Below are 21746 nucleotides of genomic sequence, written 5' to 3' on the forward strand. Positions count from 1 at the left end.
TTCGATTGCCCTGCTTAGGAGGAAAAAGAGGTCTGCAGCACTGTGGCGCTGTAGAATTCCTTGTATCGGTTATTATTTAAGCCGTTCCCGGTTCACGTCCGATTTTTTGTTCGTGGTGCTGTGACCTGGAAACAATAGATGATTATACATCTCCTTCGGCTGGAACTGTGCTTCCCAGAGAAGGCAATATCTGTAAATTCATCTCGTTTGACTAGAATTGGTTTTAGTGTCTAGCACTCCAAGCCCCATGAATTTCGCCGATGTCTGCTTGAAAACCGCTTCCCCCTCTTGCTCTCTCTCCATGAACTCCATTGTGGCGAAGAAGGTACTACGTTCGTCTTGAACTGGCCCATGGCCACACTAAATAAAAACACAAAAATTCTATTTACCTCGATTCTCGCATGGAATTCTAAGCTCACATAGGTCGTTTGAAAATGCTAATGGTGAAAACATTTTTAGCCAACTTTAATCAGTAGTCGACCATCCTATGGTAAGAGCCTTTTTGGAATCTAAACTAAGAGTTCAGTTTGCATTTTATTTGTCTTTTGCGTGTGGCACAAAAATGAAGATGAAAAAAAAAAGCGGATAGGAAGGCTTCTGTTCTATCAATTTCTTTTAGGCACGAAATTATTTTGCTCGAGTTTTGGCAGCATAAAACGAACATCGTACGAATCTGAGCCTGAACATGAGGGTTAAAATGAAATATTCCACACCATCTATTCAAATGGCATCCAGCAGAAAAAAAGTAAACTTGTGGTATCCTTAAAATTAATTGACGTGATAACATGCTGTCATGAACATTATGATAGTTAAGTATAGTGTCCTTCGTTAGTTGCTGATTGGTAGTCACTGTTAGTAGTGCTAATTGTTAGTACTTAGGTGTGTGGGGAACGATCAACCATCGTCCCCTTTAAAGTCGGCTTTCCCCCCGTGGTATTTAGCTGTCGCGGAATGACGCCAGCATTAGTGGTTAACATTTACTATCGAAAGATGGTGCCAGCGTTGCGGTAGCCGGGGATCCACGGAAGCCCTCCCCCCTGCGCACGCGGGAAAGCCAGTTGTCTTCGGCATCGGGAACTCGACGCGAACGGACGCAACGCCTCCTCGCGGGACTTCGCAGTCGTCGGCGAGGCGAAGACTTGCGTGACTTTTCCCGCCTGGTCGCCCTATCCGGACTCGGAGCTTATTCCATACCCTTGCGTAGGCGAAAATTCGCCCGTAGCCCTGCTGGTGAGTCGGACGACCTAGATTCATTAGCGTGTTTTTTGCTAGCTGGCGTTGTTATTGCAGCAATAAATGCCAGTTGTCAGCACGCGTTGTTCCGAAGAGCACGGCCCGCAGTGATCGGCGTACACTCAGTAGCGCACGCGATCACTGGGTCGGGGCCGCGGTTTGGACTGTCAGCCGCGACTAAGTGGGGAAAACGTATTTATCCCCCTATTACATCCCCCCAGTAGGAAGGCTATATGGTGGCGATACTATATGGCTGATAGAATTGTGGGGAACGATCTCCCATCGTTCCCTTTAAAGTCGGCTTTCCCCCGTGATAGTTACCCTAGCTATTTCAAGATGGTGCCAACGTGTTTAGTTAACTGTCGAGAGATGGCGCCAGCGTCGCGGCAGCACCGGCCCGATTTCATGGGTGAATTTACGTGGTGTGCAAGGAACAGCCGCAGGTGCATCGACTCACGTTTCATAAGCTGGCGCAACATATCCAGCCTGCGCACATAGGTGTGGCAGAATCTGCACAGGGAGCAGCGTGAGCCATCCCGACGCTACCTCCCGGCCTCAGCGTACGAGGTTGTTGCGAAGGCCTTTGAAACTAGGCTTCAGATTGCGCCACCTGAGAGTTATGAACAGTATGTTGGTGAACTCAGGCGTAGCATGAGTATCCATGAGGTTCGGTTCAACTCACGAGGCGGCTGTCGACGCAAGGAGTGGTGGGATGAAGAAGTAAAGGCTGCCCTTTACGTGCGTCGCGAAGCATACTATTTGCACCAAGCAGCGGTGAAAAATGCGCTTACCACTGCCGAGTGCCAACATCTCTGGGACCAATAAATCGGCTTCAAACGAACAATGCAGCAGGTAGTTCAACGCAAGATTGCAGCATATGACCACAGCAAGATGAAATGTATTACCGCAAGGAGCCAGGGAAGCCGCAAGGTTTGGAGATACGTGTCGTCACTCGACAGGCAACCCGCCCAGCCTGTGCTCAGAGAGGAAGCAACCGGCGAGCCCGTCAGCACAATACCAGACCGCAAGACAAGGAGGAAAGCCCCATATGCTGCTTCGTAATAAGCGCATGTGAACAAGTGTCACCTCAGAGTAATTTCCGTCTGCTAGTGGCTACACATTAGCACGACACAGCCCCGCCGTCATCCTCCCCGTCGCCTCCAGCCAAAAGCGCATCGGAGGCGATGAGCAACGATTGAATTTGGTTGCACGCATGACACTTCCATTAGCCCTGCTGTGAAATGTGCTACAAATGCATCACTGATGACAAAACCCTTGCATGTGTGTATAAATGGCTTCCTATCAGACATAGCCTTTTAGTAACTGTATGCAATTGCCTGCAATTTAATGCAATCGCATAAAAGAAGGCGCAAATTTCGTTAAAAAAAAGCCCGTGCTTTTTTGTCAAAAAAGCAATGCTAAAGCGCATTGTAGCATCATCAGATAAGACAATTACAAATTTTCGAACGTCTGGATTAATCTAGATCCAAACGCCGTCCGACATATAACGGCGGCCTGCGAGTACTGTGGCGCTCGACAGTTCCTTCAGTAAGCACTGCAGGGCTCTGAAAAAAGGCACTTCCTTGTGCAACCAATTAAGAGGCTACTGATTCCAGGAATAGAAATGTACAGTCTTCGTCAAAAGTGTAGAGCCCAGGGGGTCCGCTTCTGATTCACTTCGTGCGGCTTGTAATGAATTTCCACTGTTCGTAATTTTTTAGTGGTAAGAAAATTTTTTGTCCCACCTTCTACAATATGGAAGACCTCCACTAGTGCTAAATCGGCGTCACTGCACGGCTCAGAAGCAGGCCCCCCGGGCTGTACACTTTTGACAAAGGCTGTACATATTGAAGGTTGAGTTTAACGTCTCGAAACACCTGAGCTATGACAGACGCCGTTGAGGGCTTCGAATAGGTTTCCACCAACTCACATTCTTTAGCGCGTGCTCCCTTCGTGCAATGCAGAGGTGCATTTTCTTGCGTCTCGTGGTGGGTAAAATCCAGTGTACAAGAGCGCAACTCGCATCTGCAGAACTTATGAACGTGTATCACTAATAAAGACGTTCAAAAAAATTAAGGTTTCAATACAAATGTAGGCGTCTGTCACGTAACTCGGTGTAACACACAAGGCATCAGAAGTCTTCCAGATGGCTGGCTTTCTTATTGCTTGTCGGCGTGCGTTCACTCCCTCGCCGTCAAAGGTACGGTATGTATGTCGATGTCCAGAAACCAGAAACTGCGATCACTGATTAGATTAGACGAAGATTAGAAGTCCGCCACATAGCATTAGGGTCAGCATGAGTTTAAGTCGCAGTTTTGCAGTTTGCCTTCTAATATCATCGCTGCCGCCTTGCTGCCAATCATCATGGCCGGTGCGTGTGTGTTGGCGCTCACAATGTCGGGCATCACAGAGGTGTCGGCAACTCGTAGGTTCTTCACACCACCTCGGACCCTGCGTGTAAGAAAAGAGAACCGTACACTGTTTTCTGCGTACACTAAACGGGACATAAGGCGCAGCGTGGAAAGATTACGGTTATCACGGTTATTTCAACGAAGTGTCTGCTCATGTCAACGTGATCAGGTCGCACTCTGCTCCAATAAAAGGCCTCACTTGTGTACAAAACTATAGGGTCTGTGCTTTAATATAGGGCCGGCAATATAATTTATAGGGCAGGTAATTTAAATACCCGTGACTGCGATGAGATCTACGTTATTTGCAGTGCTGTGAGCCGCAATGACCTCTGATCAAACGTGAATTTACGCCAAATTTCATTATTCCCATTTTGTATTCGAAGGCTTTTATCAGCTTCAGATCAAATGGCCTCGGGTAGGACATATTAAGTCCAGGAAGTAAGCCATAAAGTCTACCCAAGATCATTTGCCAACTAGATCATTTGAGCAGTGCGTTCAATTACTCAAACTTTGCCTTGTTCGACCTCTACTTACCTAAGCCGCTCATCTACAACTGCCTCGGGATGGGAGCCCATGGGTGCTGTGCAGCACACATGCCAGGAGGGTTGTGCCCAGTGCCGGAGCACACACTCGATATACTCCAGGCTCCAGAGGGGCCCTTCTTTAGCGCACGGAGGAAACGTGATGTTCCATGGCTTGGCGCCGATGCTCTTCATTGCTTCTGTGTTCAGCATCTTGTCGATGAATATCTTCGCTCCTGCGGGGAGGTGCATGAGTTTGTTTACGTTGAGCTGCTCTGAGTTTTGACTACATTCTGTCGCTACAATTTTCGTGCTTTAGCACATCGGCGTACGCAATGGTTAAAATAAATATAAATCCTATTTCGCCGCATTTTTGACAGGTAGTAGATTTAAACTCACAGCCAATATTATTTCATCGATCTCGAAATGATCATACAGTACTCACCAGACCACTAAAGCTGCACTGACATAAAGAGGGGCCCACTGGTGCACTAGCTTATTGATTTCGTCCCTCAGAAAAAAATCTTGGCCCAGTAAGTAGTATTTCCTTTCACTGAGTGGACATAGCAGCACAATCGTCTGTCGATTTATAGTTACTTATATGTTCCTGCTACAATGTTTATTTTATAGTTTAGACCCACACGGAAACTAAAGAATAAGTGTATCGACGCGCAAGAGGTTGAAGCTTGCTTTGATGGCCTAACTTTTGTGACTGCCCTGGAATTCATTTTTTGCATAACACGGCGACACCCGACGCAGGCTATTCATGATTGCCACTGTGAGAAAGTAAGCCATAGCCAATATTGACTGCCCATTATTCAACCAAAATGTATATACTGTCTTGCCGCCCGGAGCAGGCTATTTGTGACATAGTATCTAGGCGTATCTAAAGGTTCAAGGTCATAACGGAGCAGTGAGTCGTCAGCTGTTCTGAAAATGTTTGGACATGCTTTTGAGTCATTATTACTGATAGTTGTGCAAATACTAAGCAGGTTCACTACTGACAACTTCGCAAGAAGGGCCCATGCAGCACAAACGAAAAGAGAATACAGAAGCTTCGACTCACGACTCAAGATTTATTATTTGTATAGAAGACGTATATAGTTCTCAAGATTAATATCAAGGCTATCAGTAAATAATCATTCCGAAGAAACAGTCGTCCTTACGGAGAAGCTTTCAAGTTGACTAACCAGCAACTTCGGCAGGCAAGGCGATAGATGGGGTAGCCAATGCGTGAGCTACCGCCATAAATTATAGGATGTGAGCGCGGACACGAACTTTCACCTCTTCCCCCTGTATATTACAATCACCTTCAGCCCTTACCGGTGTTCTGAAGATCGTGCTCAGACTTCCAGCTACGGTCTCGAATAAAGACGTTTGCTCGAGTGTCACGAAATCGGCGCCCATTTTCATCAAGCCGGTACGGCGCGAGGCCCGCGCGGCGTCGCGTGGAAAGCATGTAGAGAAAAGCCCCCTTCCCCGCGCGGGAGAGCGCGTAGCTTTGTACGCGTTGTTGTCACCCTCTTTCCCCTTGCCCGGGGAAGACGGTGGTTCATCGGCCTGGAATGCGCCAGAAAAATCGAGCATCTTCTATGGGACCTGGCCAATGACGACGCGCGGCTCGACTGGAGGAGAAGAGGGAGCTATAACCAGCGAAGCTATGTGTGTGTGCGCGCTAGCTTTGACGCGTGCTAACAAACAGACGCGGCGCGTCCTATTTAAAGAGACCGCGCCGTTTGATGAGTCAGCCGGTCAGTCAGTTCGTCAAGTGTTTTGCGACGTGCTCGCCTGTGTTTCGACTGGACTCCCGGGGATCACCCACTGCTGGCAAGCCCACGGACTTTCAAGGGAGCGGCGCTCGTCTCGTATGGCGGCCACATCGTGACTCTTGAGGCGTCGGACTGCAACAGTGTCCGGTGAACAATTTGGTGTTTGTTTATGTACTCTCTCGTGTTTCATCTGTTGTAAAGCCTCTACGTTATTGGACACCTGCGTAATTGCATGCTTAGCGTTTGTATTCTGTGAACCTCTCATCTATGTATTTCAAGTGATCTTGTGTATTCCTTTGTATCGTCTCTTGCTGTGCATAAATTGTGTTTTGTTTGTTACTTCTGACTCCGATCCTTTCTCTGGTTTGAACCGGCGACCGCTGGGCACCAAACGACCACCCCCTTCTGTCACCACAAGGTAGTTGAATTCCGGCTGAGCTTGCCACGCAGGTCGAGGGCATCTCCTTTGCGACCGGAACAGCTACCCCCACTCACTCAAAGGGTGTCTGGGAGTGTGCGCACCGTTAATGGCGCATCGTTAATAATACCCCTATAATTATTAACGGGTGACAATTATTCTGGCGTCCGCGACAGGACGTTTGGTGCATTCAAGCTCAGAGGACGGAGAAAGAGTTGGAGGAATTTACGAAGAGGTCGTAAACAGTGTAGCAGCAGAGCGGTAGCGAGAGGTAGTGCCGCGCGGAAGCGTTTAGGCGAAGTTCGCTAAGCAGTGTTTAGGCTACACCCAGACGGTTCGCGCTGCAGATATGAATCTGAAAGAGTTGATTGAGGCTGGCACCCAGCTGGGATTGTCCGGTGCCGAACTGCGCAAATGGGTTAGCCAGAGAGAAAAAGAAGAAAGAGAGAGAGAAAAGGAAGAAAGAGAGAGAGAAGAAAAGGAACGAGAGAGAGCAGAAAAAGAACGAGAGAGGGCTCGAAAGGAAGCCGAGGAAGAAAGAGAGAGAGCAGAAAAAGAACGAGAGAGGGCTCGAAAGGAAGCCGAGGAAGAAAGAGAGAAGGCTCGAAAGGAGCGTGAAGAGGAATTTCAGCGAGAAAAGGAATTACTTACTATAAAACTTCAGCTCCAACACTCAGGGAACAACAACGGTTTAACTGAAGTGCATAGCTCCAGTGAAGGACATAGCAGCTTGCGGATAGACGCAAGTAAATTGATCCCGAAATACGACGAGAGAACAGACGATCTCGACGCGTTCCTCTTGCGTTTTGAAAGGATCGCCATAAATGCAAATTGGACAGACAGTGAATGTGCTACCATCTTGAGCACTTGCCTTAGCGGCGAAGCATTAAGTGTGTTTGGAAGACTTCCTCCTGAGGATGCAGGCAGCTATAACAAAGTGAAAGCTGCATTACTTAAAAGGTTTAGATTTACGACGGATGGGTTTCGTGAGAAGTTCAGGACTGGAAAACCTATGGACGGGGAAACGGCAACACAGTATGTTGCGCGATTGAGCCATTATTTTGACCGCTGGACTGAACTCTCAAAAATTAAACTTGAGTATGGCGCACTTCGCGAACTCCTAATTAAGGAACAATTTCTGGGTAGCTGTCACCCTGGTTTGTCGCTTTATTTAAAAGAAAGAAAGGCACCTACATTGGATGAAATGATGGAGCTCGCAGACCAGTATTTGGAAGCCCAGGGAGGCGAAAATTTGAGCAAAATTGTAAATTTGGAAACCCCTCGAAAGCCCGAATTCCGACAGACACAACCTATTGTAAAGTCACCCCCGAGGTGCTATCTCTGCGGACAACTAGGCCACATCGCACCTAACTGCCGTAAACTCGTAACCAACAATCCATCCTCGTGTTGGAAATGCGGACAGAAGGGCCACAAAGCAATGTCGTGTCCCGACGCTGACAAGGCAGCACCGCAGGCGGCATGCGCGAGGACTCCGTCAGAGTCGGAATATCGCCTAGAGGAAGAAGATGCCGATGGCTTTGTCGAGCTTAAGAACGGCAGGAAAGTCCGCGTGGTGCACGACCTAGAGGAGGAGGAAGCAGAGAAGGTTGTTAATCGGAAGGACAAGAAAATCCGGGTGGTGAACGCCGTAGTACATGCACAACCTGAATCTGCGGTGAATCGGATGCCGGTTTCGAGGGGAAAGATAAAAGGAAAATCAGTCTCTGTGCTACGAGATACAGGTAGCAGCGCCGTAATTATTAAATGCAGTTTGATTCATGAGAATGATCTAACTGGCGAGAAATGTCCTGTGAGACTAATTGACGGCTCAATTCAATTACTCCCTGAGGCAAAATTGGAAGTGCAGACGCCATATTATTCTGGAAAACTGACAGCCCTGTGCATGGAACGCCCTATCTACGATTTGGTGTTGGGAAATATCAAGGGCGCAACATTTCCCGAGGATCCTGATCAAAGTCCCGCGCCGGTGCGCTGCAAGGAATCTAAAAAGAAAAAGGCAAGGCGAGGAAAGCAAGGCCATGAGAAGCCGGAAGAAAAGCCTCGAGACATGAATAAACAAAAGGAAGTCCCTCAGGAGGAAACCGATAAGAAAGAGGCAACACAGGAAATAAAGTCAGCAATGCCTAGGCCGTCGTTGATGCAGGTAGCCCAAGTGTTTGTCCTACTTATGGGGGCGTTACTTGGGATATTTCACCTTCAGCGGAAGGAATACCGGTGCCCAGGAAAGAACACTATTACAGTGATTCTTTTTGTTGGTCTGTGCGCATTGGCACAGGTACCCGTGTATCCGTCGGCGCTACTGGTGGTAGGGGCAATTATCGGCACACATTGGTTGTGTGATTTGCAAGAGGATAAGTCATGCCTCTGGGAATTTTCAGTAGCCCGATCGGGGAACATAGAAGTGTCTCAAATGCGAGAGCCTAGAGCGAAGGCAGAATCTCTGGCGGACAGAAGCGTGTCACGCACTGACCACGGGCTGTAATTACGCTCAGAATTTAGGTTCGTGCGCTTCGCATTTGAAAAGCGGTGTGTTGTTGATCCTTATGTGTATCTGACGACAACGTGGGGCTATGTTTGTGAACATCATGGCATTGATGTGTGAATTTTGTAATGGGTTACTACAGTTTGTCAAATTTGTGCAATGTGTGTGATATGGTCATTTGCCCCATATATTTGTGAGCGCATGCATGTGCGCGCGATGTTCGTGGTTGTTGTGAATATTGTGGGACAATATTCTTTAAAGGAGGGGCAGTGTCACGAAATCGGCGCCCATTTTCATCAAGCCGGTACGGCGCGAGGCCCGCGCGGCGTCGCGTGGAAAGCATGTAGAGAAAAGCCCCCTTCCCCGCGCGGGAGAGCGCGTAGCTTTGTACGCGTTGTTGTCACCCTCTTTCCCCTTGCCCGGGGAAGACGGTGGTTCATCGGCCTGGAATGCGCCAGAAAAATCGAGCATCTTCTATGGGACCTGGCCAATGACGACGCGCGGCTCGACTGGAGGAGAAGAGGGAGCTATAACCAGCGAAGCTAGGTGTGTGTGCGCGCTAGCTTTGACGCGTGCTAACAAACAGACGCGGCGCGCCCTATTTAAAGAGACCGCGCCGTTTGATGAGTCAGCCAGTCAGTCAGTTCGTCAAGTGTTTTGCGACGTGCTCGCCTGTGTTTCGACTGGACTCCCGGGGATCACCCACTGCTGGCAAGCCCACGGACTTTCAAGGGAGCGGCGCTCGTCTCGTATGGCGGCCACATCGTGACTCTTGAGGCGTCGGACTGCAACAGTGCCCGGTGAACAATTTGGTGTTTGTTTATGTACTCTCTCGTGTTTCATCTGTTGTAAAGCCCCTACGTTATTGGACACCTGTGTAATTGCATGCTTAGCGTTTGTATTCTGTGAACCTCTCATCTATGTATTTCAAGTGATCTTGTGTATTCCTTTGTATCGTCTCTTGCTGTGCATAAATTGTGTTTTGTTCGTTACTTCTGACTCCGATCCTTTCTCTGGTTTGAACCGGCGACCGCTGGGCACCAAACGACCACCCCCTTCTGTCACCACAAGGTAATTGAATTCCAGCTGAGCTTGCCACGCAGGTCGAGGGCATCTCCTTTGCGACTGGAACAGCTACCCCCACTCACTCAAAGGGTGTCTGGGAGTGTGCGCACCGTTAAGGGCGCATCGTTAATAATACCCCTATAATTATTAACGGGTGACATCGAGTGATGGTTCACATGGAGAAGTGTTTTATTATCTCGCAAAGGAAGCCTGGCCTTGGTAGCACACTTAATTCCGCCTTTAATAGTATGGCGCGACAGGATTAATGGCACCTGACTGCGGCTCCACTTGTGGGTCCTCGTTCCCGTGCATGTATTGTACTTTGCTACACGCCTAATTCCTAATCCTTTATTTGGGGCCTCTAATGCCGCACATGCCGATTAGTGCACAGTCGTAATCGACCACATTAAGTGAAAAACCACCCAGTATAGATAAAAAGCACCACTGCCATCTCAAAGAAGCTCTGGAGTCTGCAGTTAATGCCATCTCGGCCATTTTATGAGGTCTCGTATATATTATCACACAAATCGCCTACCAATCGGTGCGCTACCATGTCACGTGGCAACTACTTCCTGTCAGAGGCATGCATGTGAAGTTTCGCTCACAGCACTGACACCGCCGCCAATGAATGTTCTGGAGTAGAGCGCTTTAGCGCTATCACTTTAAAAATCGTAGCAGCGCTAAAATACAAGCGCACAGAGTCATGCGAGCATTGAGTTGCTATGGTTTCAGGCATTTAGGCGGAGCATATAATTCGAGTGTTTCAATCACTCCACATTCAGGCAGCATGCAGTCTGTTCGATGCAGGATATAGCCGCATGTAAGCGGTAGTTCGTAAATAGCGTTAGAGCTGTCACAGGCTTTCTGGAACATGAACCTGTTTCTTTTAGACAGAATACATTTAGAAACTTTTGGGGGAGCAAAACACAACGATGGTGCCATACCTTCTTTCTACGCTATTTGTCCTTCCTTTACTTTTCGCTCACTTTGTTTTGTACGTATATTGTCACGACCTCAGGAACGTCTTGAGGGTCAAGTGCGTCGGCAGCAGCTCCTTGGATTAAGGGCAGAGCAGTAACTGAGGCGGCGGCGACACTTCATCCAAGCACACAGCTCGAGCGAGAGCCAGCGACTTCTTCGTCGTCGGTGCCAGGCTGTTTGCGGGCTTCGAGGCCGACACGGGATAATATATTTTATTTGAATCGCCAGTCAGATACTTCCCCGTAACACATATCTATTTATTTCTGAAGTATATATATACCCTTCGTGCGCCCTTGTTAGCATTCATATTTTGCATCCATCTGCATGACCAAATAAAAAATGGCCGTCCTCGTATCGACAGCCGACCTGTCAGCAGGGAACTACGAAATAGCAATGTAAATACCCCCAGTGCACCGGTTTCAGGTTTACAATCTGAAGCGCTTCTATTTACATGAGTGCGTTTCTATACAAGCTGCGAGCATTTAAAAAATGAAGATTTTGTCTCTGTTAAAGTGGTTATATTGTGAACGAATTACTTTCTTACGTCTTACGTTTTTAGACTCGGTGTAATTGATGTTTTTACTCGATATATATACTTACTTGATTATTTAACATTTCCGCAAGACACTCGACGAACCAGTTAATCATTCTCTTTCCTGTAATGATGTCACGTAACCTTCAAATATTTTTACCAAACGGTGTAAGATGCTGTGTGGTTATGGTGCCTGGCAATTTCAGCTATACTCATGCTGCCCTCCGGGAGCTGCTGCATCAAATGGCTGAGGTTTAACCCTGGGCTCCGTGATCAGCTTCAGTGGAACGGCGCACTTGATCACGGAGGCCACCGGTCTAGCCATACTTGTGGCGCCATCTGGAAGTACGCGTGAGAAATAGCGGATGTTTAACACTACTTAAACATGGTTATAACAAGCGAAAGCATCCGTCGAGGTGGCTCTGTTGTTAACATGCTCGACTACTCAGTCCGAGTATCCGGGTACCAACTCGACTGATTCGAATCTGCTATGATGGTTTTCTTGGTGTGCGTGTGTGTGTGTCATGATTGAGGTCACGGTTAGTCATATGCTTCATGATTCTCTCTCTCTCTCTCTTGGCCGGCGAACTTACAAGACTCATCGGAGGGACTCACGCGTTAGAGCCGCAGTATCGGACTCAGTTTGAGTTACCAGCGTGAGGCCACACGTTTCTAAGGTTGTGACCTCACGAAACAGCTCAGCCAATCAGTAACAACACAAACAAGATCGACAGGAGTTTTGGTCACTATAGTGAACATACGAGTGCTTTCGCACTAAAATCAATTACTGCAAACAGTACCCGGACCTCATAGTTGGCAGAATCTGGACCGGTAGAATATAGCAGCCATTTTTGGCATACCTTTTTTACTGTTTCATGTCGGTTTCATGTATCCGCAATGATTGCACTAAGGCCGGTCCCCCCCCCCCCCCCCCCCCTCCCAAAAAAAAAAAAAAAAAAAAAAAAACCGGGCGTGATGTCATATGAACGCAAAGAAAAAATTGAAATGGAACCTTAAAAGGGCCGTAATTTTCACCTACGCGGACCCTGATCGTACCCTGAGCAGCCGCTCTGACGTCGTCTGGGTGTTCGAGGAGGTGGGGGTCTATGTCAGGATGATCATTAGCGTTCGCCGTTCGCAAAGTAATGCGACCTCTTGACTTTGGACGGTTGTTGATCACCGCCACTCGGAACCCTGGCTGGTCCGTTCCAGGCCCGAGGTAGCTGTCGTAAGCCTGCAATAATAACTTATTTGGAAACCAACACCGAGACATCTGTCTTTGTCAGAGCCAAGATGCTGCTCTGCTGACGCCTGCCCATCGAGATTTGTCATTACGCGGCCTCTTCAAGCCTGCTTCTTGTGCCAAGACCAAGCGTTTCGAAAAGCGCGGCGTCTGAGTGCACTTGATGACCACGCAGCAGGACATGCCACGCCTAGCTAAAGTACGTCATTCGAAATGGCGCCAGAGATTCAAGTCACCAACATATCATTTGCGAACGTAGGACTTGAGTCCTACGGACCGATTCACTACGAATACGTAAGTGCAGGAATTTTTCTGCAAGTAACTGAACGTTATTATGCGCTTTGCACTAGGAGTACAAAAATATTTCCAGGCTATCAGAGGGTTAGTCCAATGGTAAAGTGTGACCACGGCTCGTTGGCACTGCATAGCTCGCCCCATAAGCTTTCTTACATAGTTTGATTCTGATGCAGTCGAACGCAGCTTCGGTAGAGCAAGAACTCTTTGTTTTCCAACTATACTCTGTGATGCCCAAGTGCCCCTTCACTGAGAAATTAAACGAAGGCGTGCATAGAGTCTCGTATTGTGCCCTTATGCGCCACAGCGCACTAAACATTGCACTGATACTGTCTTGTCATAAGCGTACTATACAGAGCCGGTATACTCTCCCGTAGACATCCATGCTTGGATTGGTTGATGGCTCGAATCCTGACAGTTGGCCGACGCAAGTTTCAACTAGCGAATCTGTGCCAAATCTCCCGCAGATTCGAAAGCAACTGGTCTTTCACTTGTGCGACTTTGATGGGGCGCACTTTCTTTCACCAAAAAACTAAAAATCATTTCAGCAGATGCGGTTGCAGGTCGTTTGTTGGTGAGAGGGGTGTACGAATCAGACAAGATTATTTTAACAAAACAATCCAACAGCTTCTCTTCAAACTAAGTCTATTTTCCATGATAGTTCTATTCCGAATCATACTTTTTCCTTACTTCACCCCTCCCCATCTTCCGTTGTTCGTTTACCCCCTCCTTCAGGCGCAAACTGGTAGACTGCAACGGACACACTTATTTACACAAAGGAATTTACTCTCACAATATACTCTTTTGCAGTTGACAATGATATCGACAGGTGCACGTTTCGGCAAAAATGACAGAACAATTACTTGCGCATTAGTGGTTCCCAAGCTGACACCTCTGTAAACTATGAAATGTCCTACAAGCTACTTAAGAATGCCCTTCAGTAGTACTGCTGCTTCTTGAAATGAAGTTTCGCTTACTTAAGCCTGACATTTTTGTGGCTTTTAGTTTATGTTATGTTGCTTCTATTTTTCACCGACGTTTACTGTTATGACCACAATGTTTCCTTGGTAAGCTTTATCCCAATCCACTACAGCTGTGTAATGGCCAAGTAGGTATTAGGAATATAAAAGTAGTTGTGTGGAAGCACTGATCCTTTAGTCCTTTAAAAATATCACTCAAAGTATTACCCATTAATTTTACTTTACTGCACTCATAGTTGTTTCTCTGACACAAATCCTCTCTCGCAAAACGTTTTAGACATGCTATTAAACCAATTTTTCACAAAACAACAAGCTCGTTGCCACCTGGAAAGTTTAAGGTTATGCCGCTGAACCATGACTCATTCAAGCAAACAAATATCTGATGGCACCAGGTCGGGGCTGTGTAGAGGCTGCGTTAGCACAATCCATGTCAGATAGCCTATTGTATGAGCTACTCGTGTGCAGGATGCGGTCGTTATCTTGTTTTCGTGTTATTCAACCTCACAATTCTCTTGTGCCTCCGGCAACTTCGTTCGTAAGATATGCTGGGGCTTGTCCAAGGGCACACAATAAGTTTACTTAGTAATTCTCATTACACGCTCGGAAAGTTTATGTACATCAGCCCTTAACTGTGATGTCAAAAGTGGTGCCATGGATGGGCTGAGTGACCTGAGAAGTGGTGGCTTTTTCCGACGTAGAGATTCTGAATGCTTCCAATCAATTAACTCATGTTGGAATGGAGGACCGAAGTATTACAGGAAGATTTCATCTCATGTGATGACACCAGATAAGCTTAGTAGAACAATGCCACACACTTTCTTCCCAATTTTCATCGTTACGCTTCTAAACAGCGGCGCAGCCATGTAAGCACATTTTTTTTTAAGCGAGAACTTTACTACGTTTTACTGTAGCTTGATCGGCGCGTGTTTCATATGGCTTTGAACATGCTTAGCGGCGCGTGGCCTTCGCGCCGACCGCTTCTTCTTCGCACGAGTGGGGAGCGGAGCCGGTGGCGCTCTGTTCTTCTTATATTGCTTCACTTCTTCATCGCACACCTGCTTCTTCTTCATATACCTAGGAAACTTCATTCATACCGGTACATACCTCCTCAAATATAAAACATTGCCTAGCCGAATGCCACACAGTCTTCCAGCCCTTTACCTGCCCTTTCCCTCCATCGCCACCTTTGCTCCTCTGCATCTCCTCCTGGGACCTCCGGCTTCAAAACCCCTTCACCCCTTCGTGTCATCTAGACCCGGCTGTGGTGTTCTTGACGCTCGCAGACATCCATAGAGGATGTCGCGCGCTTTCGTTTGTCTATTCAGGTTTAGCCGCATTAAACTATTCGTCATTGTTTTTGTATCTTCCTCGTTAGATTAGCATGCAGAGAGTTTTTGCTATACTTAACTGTGTGCTGTATCATTGCTCTTGTGGTGATGCATACGTCATTTATGATCTAATATATCAACGGCTGGTGCTTGTTCAGCGGTTGTTGCAGGTGGCAGTCTGCATGAGTGTGATTGGTTCTGGATGCTGCAACCCCAACGCCGAACCACCTCGAATAATCAAAATAAATTACTTCGAATCGTATTGTCCTCGTAAACTGGCAGGCGCCTACTGCGAATTGTTGCTGAATTATCCCCGGACATATGGTGGAATTCGATCACTGCACATTGAAGCAGTAGAATGCCATGTTTATCATTATTTGTGGCTAAACCAAAACCAAAAGAAAGAAAGAATTACGCACAGATTAGATGACAAAGTGACAACCCATCTTTCGACCTACAAAATTTTATATTGTCTGGTGCTTACCATTCTCGAGCAATAATAAGCAGTTCGTGGTCGTAATCGTAGTATACAGGCGCGCACTAGTTGGAAGCTAGATACTTAATAGAAACTGTTCTATGTAATGTCGGTTATGTTGTATCTGTTGCACTTGGAGAGCTTTACAACGTCAGAAATACCCTACGTATGAGCCAAAAACCGCCGATCTTACCTCTGGCAAGAAGCCTTTCTTTACCACCTCGATCCTGGCTAAGTCGTTGGCGGGGGGTGATGAAATCACACCCAATTCAACGTCTGGGCTATCGGGGGCAGGAGCATAGTCGGTGCTGATGAACTGCAACACTTCAACCGCTGCCGGGATAGCGATTGGACCTGGGCCGAGATTATCACAACCAAACGCTTTAGAATTTTAAGACTCTCGCACGTCAACACGCCTTATTCCCATTCGCGTGATATTCCACCTACAGATTCGAAGCGCATAAAAGGACTAATACTCTCGTGTTGCATGTCTTGGCAATGTCATGTCGCCTACTTTGGTGGAAAATATTCCTAGTTGCGTGCACAAAACATGTGCCTCGCAAGCAAAACGTTCCTTCATCTTCCATTGCTCTATCTTGTTAAAAGAGGCCCCACAAAAGAACAGGCAGCTCCTTGTTACAAGCAACAAATAGAGAGGGGGGAGGGAGAAGGGCACAGATCTGCCTTAAGCGGCCGACAGTGCTAACGATTTTTTCTTCCGGTCCTTATTCACGTTCATTCATTTTGCTTCCTAATCACAGAATCAGCAATATTTTATTTCTTCCTCTATTATCCCACATATTATGATTAGCATACCATCATAAGCTACCATATTATGTGAAACGTCGTCCGACGTAGATATTAATTCCTGCTTTAAAAAGCCGTACAAACACGCCTGCGTGGCCTAAAGGCAGAGTGCCGGATTAAAGGGTTCGCCTGCCAACTGGGCATGGCGTAGACTCATGACGTCACAAAGTCTGACTACCGGTCATTGCACGGTTACGTGAACTGTCAAATTGCCCCTGCAAGAGCCATGCCAGTCATTTATCGATCACAACGCCATCCCGTATTTCCTGGTAAGCTAGGCCTTTACCGCTACCTCGCATTGAAACTCTTACCGGCCCTTTCTCTGTCGTACTTTTCAACGTCGCTCAGCGACGGAGGTGGCACAGCCACATAGGTTTCCGTGCTCACAGGCACTGTGGTTAACAGCAGCACGTGGTCTTGGAGGCTGCGTCCAACGGGAAGATCGGCCACCACGGGAATCTGCGCACCGGATCGAATTTGAACCCAATGTAGTTGTTCGTTGTTACAAAGGTATTCAGTTTTCTATTAAAAACAGCGAAAAGTGTCGCGACTTCGTAGTTAAGAAGATTTGCACCAGAAAAAAAAAACAGAAAATAAACGGAAATGTATTATGCTATGCCACACTGTATACAAGCATGCATTCTAAGTTATGGGGAGCATACTGCGCATAAGGTTAAATAATGCCGATAGTTGGGCGGGTTGCTGAACGTTCATGATGAAAAATAGCGCAAAAAGTACACGAATGAGGACGGAAGGACGACACGGACGAGCGCTTGTTCGTGTCGTCCTTCCGTCCTTATTCGTGTGCTTTTCGCGCTATTTTTCTACATGTGCGCATAAGGTATTTCCTAAAACTGACCTCGCATCCAACAGCTTAACTTTCGCTCAAAAGCGCTGTGGATAGGAAGTAAACAAAGAGGATACGTACAGAGATTGCACGCACCACCAGTGGCCACTGCTGGCAAACATCGGCCCGGCAAGAGCGCTATGAAGCTTTATGCTTGAAATCGTGCCCTGAATTGCGCCAGCTTTTGTGGGGTTTCTTTACATCATTCTTTCATTTGTTTTGTAAATCGTTCTCTAAGCTGTCCATAAAAACTTCATGCATTTTCTTTTAAAAAGCCGCTAAGTTTCCTTCTCATGGTTTTAAAGCTAGCAGGTCTTGTCATACTGGGTGTCACAGCTAAATGCAACCAAGGTGTTCACGAAGATGGATTGTGCTTGTACCAGTGAAACCAGTTGATGTTTATTAACGTGACAGCGTTAAAGGCCACGTTAAAAGAAAATTCAGCGTCGGAGGCCGTGCGCCAGCATTGGCTTTGTGAGCGAAAAAGCACTAGCATGGAGCTGGCAGGCGGTAGATGGCAGCTGACATAACCGAGCACTAACTGGACGTAGGGTTGCCTGCTATTACGCTTGGCAGGAAATCTCAACTCGGGCCTCTCCTTCACAATGGGAGGGGGATATCATGCGGCTTGGTTGAATCGGGGCTTCATATAGCCTACGTTATCACTTCATACCCTTAAAGTCGGAGCTTAAGTATCCCCCAAAATTTTGAGGGTCGCGTGGCCTAGTCACTGGCACTTTTTCTTTCATATTCGAAATAATATTTCAAAAGGGTACTAGCTAACTTTCTGATTATTGATTTCAGGAAAAAATTGGCAAATCTGTAGTTGCAGTTCCTATTAACGAAAAACAGACTGAAAGGTTCGCGCCGAGCTTTTCCTTTCGTAAAGTAGCTTTTATAACAGCAATATAAAGAAGCTTTCATGTGGCAGTGGGGCTGCCTTAGCGTCCCAAGACGCGTCGCGCCGATTAAAATACTCTCTTGTTTTTTTTTTTTTTTTTTTTTTTTGTTTAGATGGTAATGGGACAGGTTTTTGAAGGCCAGTAAAAAAAAATTGCAGATATGCTACTTTGACGGACATGTTAATTTGACATTGCATTCAGTTTTTTTTTCCAAGATGAGTTGCGACTTCTGAATTGGAACTTTCTTCTGCAAGCCAATAAATAAACATTAGCTAATTAGTCCCCTCTGATCATTAACGTTTGGAGAAGGGAAAATACTGAAGACAAGGACACGACTCTCAAAAGCTCTAGTCAGTTCTACTGGCCTAAAACACGCAGTCTCGTCTAAAAACAATATAATGACATTTAGCCAGCACACCTGGTATATCATAAACCATTTTTCACACTGTTAAAGCTCCTTCCCGGTGTTCTCCAAACGTCATTAACCTGTTGGTTTGTCATGAATGGCAGCCTTATTTATCATTCAACGTAAAGCACCGCCCGCATAAGGCTGCGTGCAAGCAGCCTTAATGAATGGCTAACGAGAGATAATTTTCAAGAGAACTTCAGTGTCCCGGAAGTGCTTAAGAACAAGAAAAAATAGGTGTTATTGAAAGCTCATGATTCCAACCGGTTTCTTGAAAGCAAATTATCAAACATTTTAAAGATGCATGAAGCACTGATATTTCTAGCGGTGCCGTGACATTAACCAATGGGAATTTACATTTACTTCAACCAAACCGTGGCTCCTTTTATTAGAGGACAGTCGAAGCTGTACACATTGTTCCATGTATAGAGGATATAGAGGAAATTTATTTTTCATGACTCATGTCACTTGAAAGGCATCGTCGCAACGAACTGTGGTAGTGCAGGTGCGCCAAATACCTTAGGTTGAAAATCACCGTAATGCGGTCATCAGAAGTTGTGAGCAAATGTATGGAAAAGTCAAATCTGACGGCGATGCTTTTTATTGTGAAGCTCACACCTTTCTGACGTGCCAATAAGGAGCACACCTGCAATCGCTCGAGGTCCTCTCTGGGGCCCACTCCGGAAAGCATCAAAATCTGGGCCGATCCCACTGCTCCCGCGGACAGGATCACTTCCTGCCGAGCAGCGACTTTCTCGATTTCACCGTATCTTGTGAACGTCACGCCCACAGCACGGGTCCCTTCGAAGTTCACCTGCGTCACGTAATAGCGAAAGGAGGACGATGTGCGCGTCGTTTTCTCAGATAATGGGGAATTTAAATGGCAGATATGGAACAGTGCGGGTTCACCACGACACAACTCATGGTTACTTCGGAATGCATACCCCTCGAATTAGCATTGGAACACCCATATTCCGCCGTAGCATTTATGACGGTCTCAAGCGCTGCTGGTGCAAGAAAATTCCAGCATCCTTTGCGCTCAGCCGGGAGTGTCGCCTCAATGAACACCATGAATTTAGTCTCATAGTCCCTTAAACGGCACCCCTAAACGATGGATCCTACGCGTGGGCATACGTCTGTTCCTATACTCACTACATTATTTACTTAGTAAACAATTACACGAATCTGCGTGCACGTTAAAGCTCAGCTACTTTACTCATCTGATGAGAAGAAAGGAGTCGCTGGAGAAAGATTTGACGTTGGGAAAGATTGAGGGTCACCGGATTAGAAGTAGGCAGCGAACGCGATGGTTAGTTGGCATCCTCGAGGCGCTGTAGATGAAGTTATGTGATGTTAGGAAGATAGTGAGAGACCGGAAAGCGTGGAGTGACATGGTCCATAGGGTCACGAAGAGTCGGACATGACTGAACGACTGAACTGAACTGAACAGCGTACACGGAGACGGTGATGGTGGGGGGGAATTTCCGAAACGATGCAGGATCACGACTACTAGGGGCCCGTCATCTTCGCAGATTTCCTGCCGATTGCTCGAATACACCTGGTGGAGACTGACTGTTCCTCGGACTAGATCCTGATCGGAAACCACTCAGTCTATTGCAACATGCGGTGCCCAAAAGCGATGCGCCGTGGGGTGAACCTTAACTAGGAGATAAGAAGCAAAACAGCGCGGAAAGTGCTGCAAATATCTCAATGGAATTATTTACACGTATCAAACAACATTTGGATGACCGCAGTGCTGTTGGGATTCATCAAAAATGTTAAACCGCTAGGCCTAATCCATGCATAAAGGCCAATTGCATTGCGCGACTTAAAAGGAGGCAAACACAGGTACAATAAACTTCCTGAGGTACGAAAGACACCTGAAAACTCTATTTCCAGACTTCTCAAATATATTTAAAAGCAAAGTACGCATACTTTTCCTCAAGTAGGCCATTGGGCTTAGTCTAAATGACGTAGTGGGGCTTTTGTAGCATGGGCGAAAATTCTCAACTTTCGAAGGGGGGATGACATGTCACCTTCACATCTTCAAGTGGTCTGAAAACTTTGCGATTCGTAACATGCCACATAGCATACCCCACGCACTGCATACGATTCACAAATGCCGCACATGTGTGAACAGCATATCGTTCTTCTTACGTTAGTGTCAAAACATTCAAAACATGACCTTTGTGCGTTTATATGGACCGCACGGGCTAAGCACTCACCGCTGGTGGGGTTGTCAAATAGCTGTCACGAGTATACGTCGACTAAGGAGGGGTCACAGTAGCGTGCAGAAAGCGCGCTCCTCTGATGATGCAGCATATGTTGCAAAACTGCCCTGATTGCCACGATATCAGAACAACAACAACAACAAAAAAAAAAACCTCTGCAGTGTATATTACCGCATCTAGCGCTTGAACTACCTCAATCAATGACGTTTGGGCCCGACTCACGTTAATTTCCTCTGTGAGTTGGGCATAGACCAACAGATTTATTCTACCTATCCATACTCCGCCTCTCCCTTGAGTATGCCATCGTGTCAGCCCACTTAATAAAGTTCACTCAACAATTTCGTCGGTCTCATGTTTCAGGCTGAAAAGATTCAAAACTAAGTACAGGTAAGAATATCCACCATGTAATGCCCCTCTGGTAATCTGTGGTCAATATCTCCACTAAATACACTTTTTTTAAGGCGATTAAAACTAGGCAAGCAAGACTGAATTCATGGCATAAATAGTTTGCAATCACCGGCATGATAATGGTTTTGCTAAAATATTAGCTCTTAATTCACTCAGTGATCTAGCTCTGGTTCGTCACAGTCACATATTGCAGATAAATAAAATCTCGCATAAAGGGCCACATACCTTAGTGACTTGGCTAAACAGCGATACATGGAGGTTATTCCTTGTTCGCAAGATGGGTTGAATGAAAGCCTTGCTACTGCTGACGCGTTCGCCATCCCTTAGGTTGGCCTGCAGGCGAGAGCAACCTGCATACGAGCACGGTCGTCTGCGTCACGTTATGCAAGTAA

The 21746-nt window shown here is 46.7% G+C and overlaps 1 protein-coding gene across 1 annotated transcript in view; it reads right to left on the reverse strand.

The window, feature by feature from the left end:
* Positions 1-2923: 2923 nt before the first annotated feature.
* LOC146209313 (glucose dehydrogenase [FAD, quinone]-like) overlaps positions 2924-21746 on the reverse strand; it is a 54376-nt gene continuing 35553 nt past the window's right edge. The window contains exons 5-11 of the mRNA XM_084599448.1: positions 21580-21704; positions 19362-19529; positions 16872-17019; positions 15947-16107; positions 12490-12667; positions 4179-4401; positions 2924-3684 (exon numbers count right to left, since the gene is read on the reverse strand). Coding sequence (XP_084455574.1) covers positions 3525-3684; positions 4179-4401; positions 12490-12667; positions 15947-16107; positions 16872-17019; positions 19362-19529; positions 21580-21704 — 1163 coding nt within the window. The 3' untranslated portion in view covers positions 2924-3524. The remainder of the gene's footprint in view (positions 3685-4178; positions 4402-12489; positions 12668-15946; positions 16108-16871; positions 17020-19361; positions 19530-21579; positions 21705-21746) is intronic.

This window comes from Amblyomma maculatum, chromosome 1 (assembly GCF_055883805.1).
Source record: "Amblyomma maculatum isolate TAMU_Amacu chromosome 1, ASM5588380v1, whole genome shotgun sequence".
In the NCBI taxonomy this organism is placed as follows: domain Eukaryota; kingdom Metazoa; phylum Arthropoda; class Arachnida; order Ixodida; family Ixodidae; genus Amblyomma; species Amblyomma maculatum.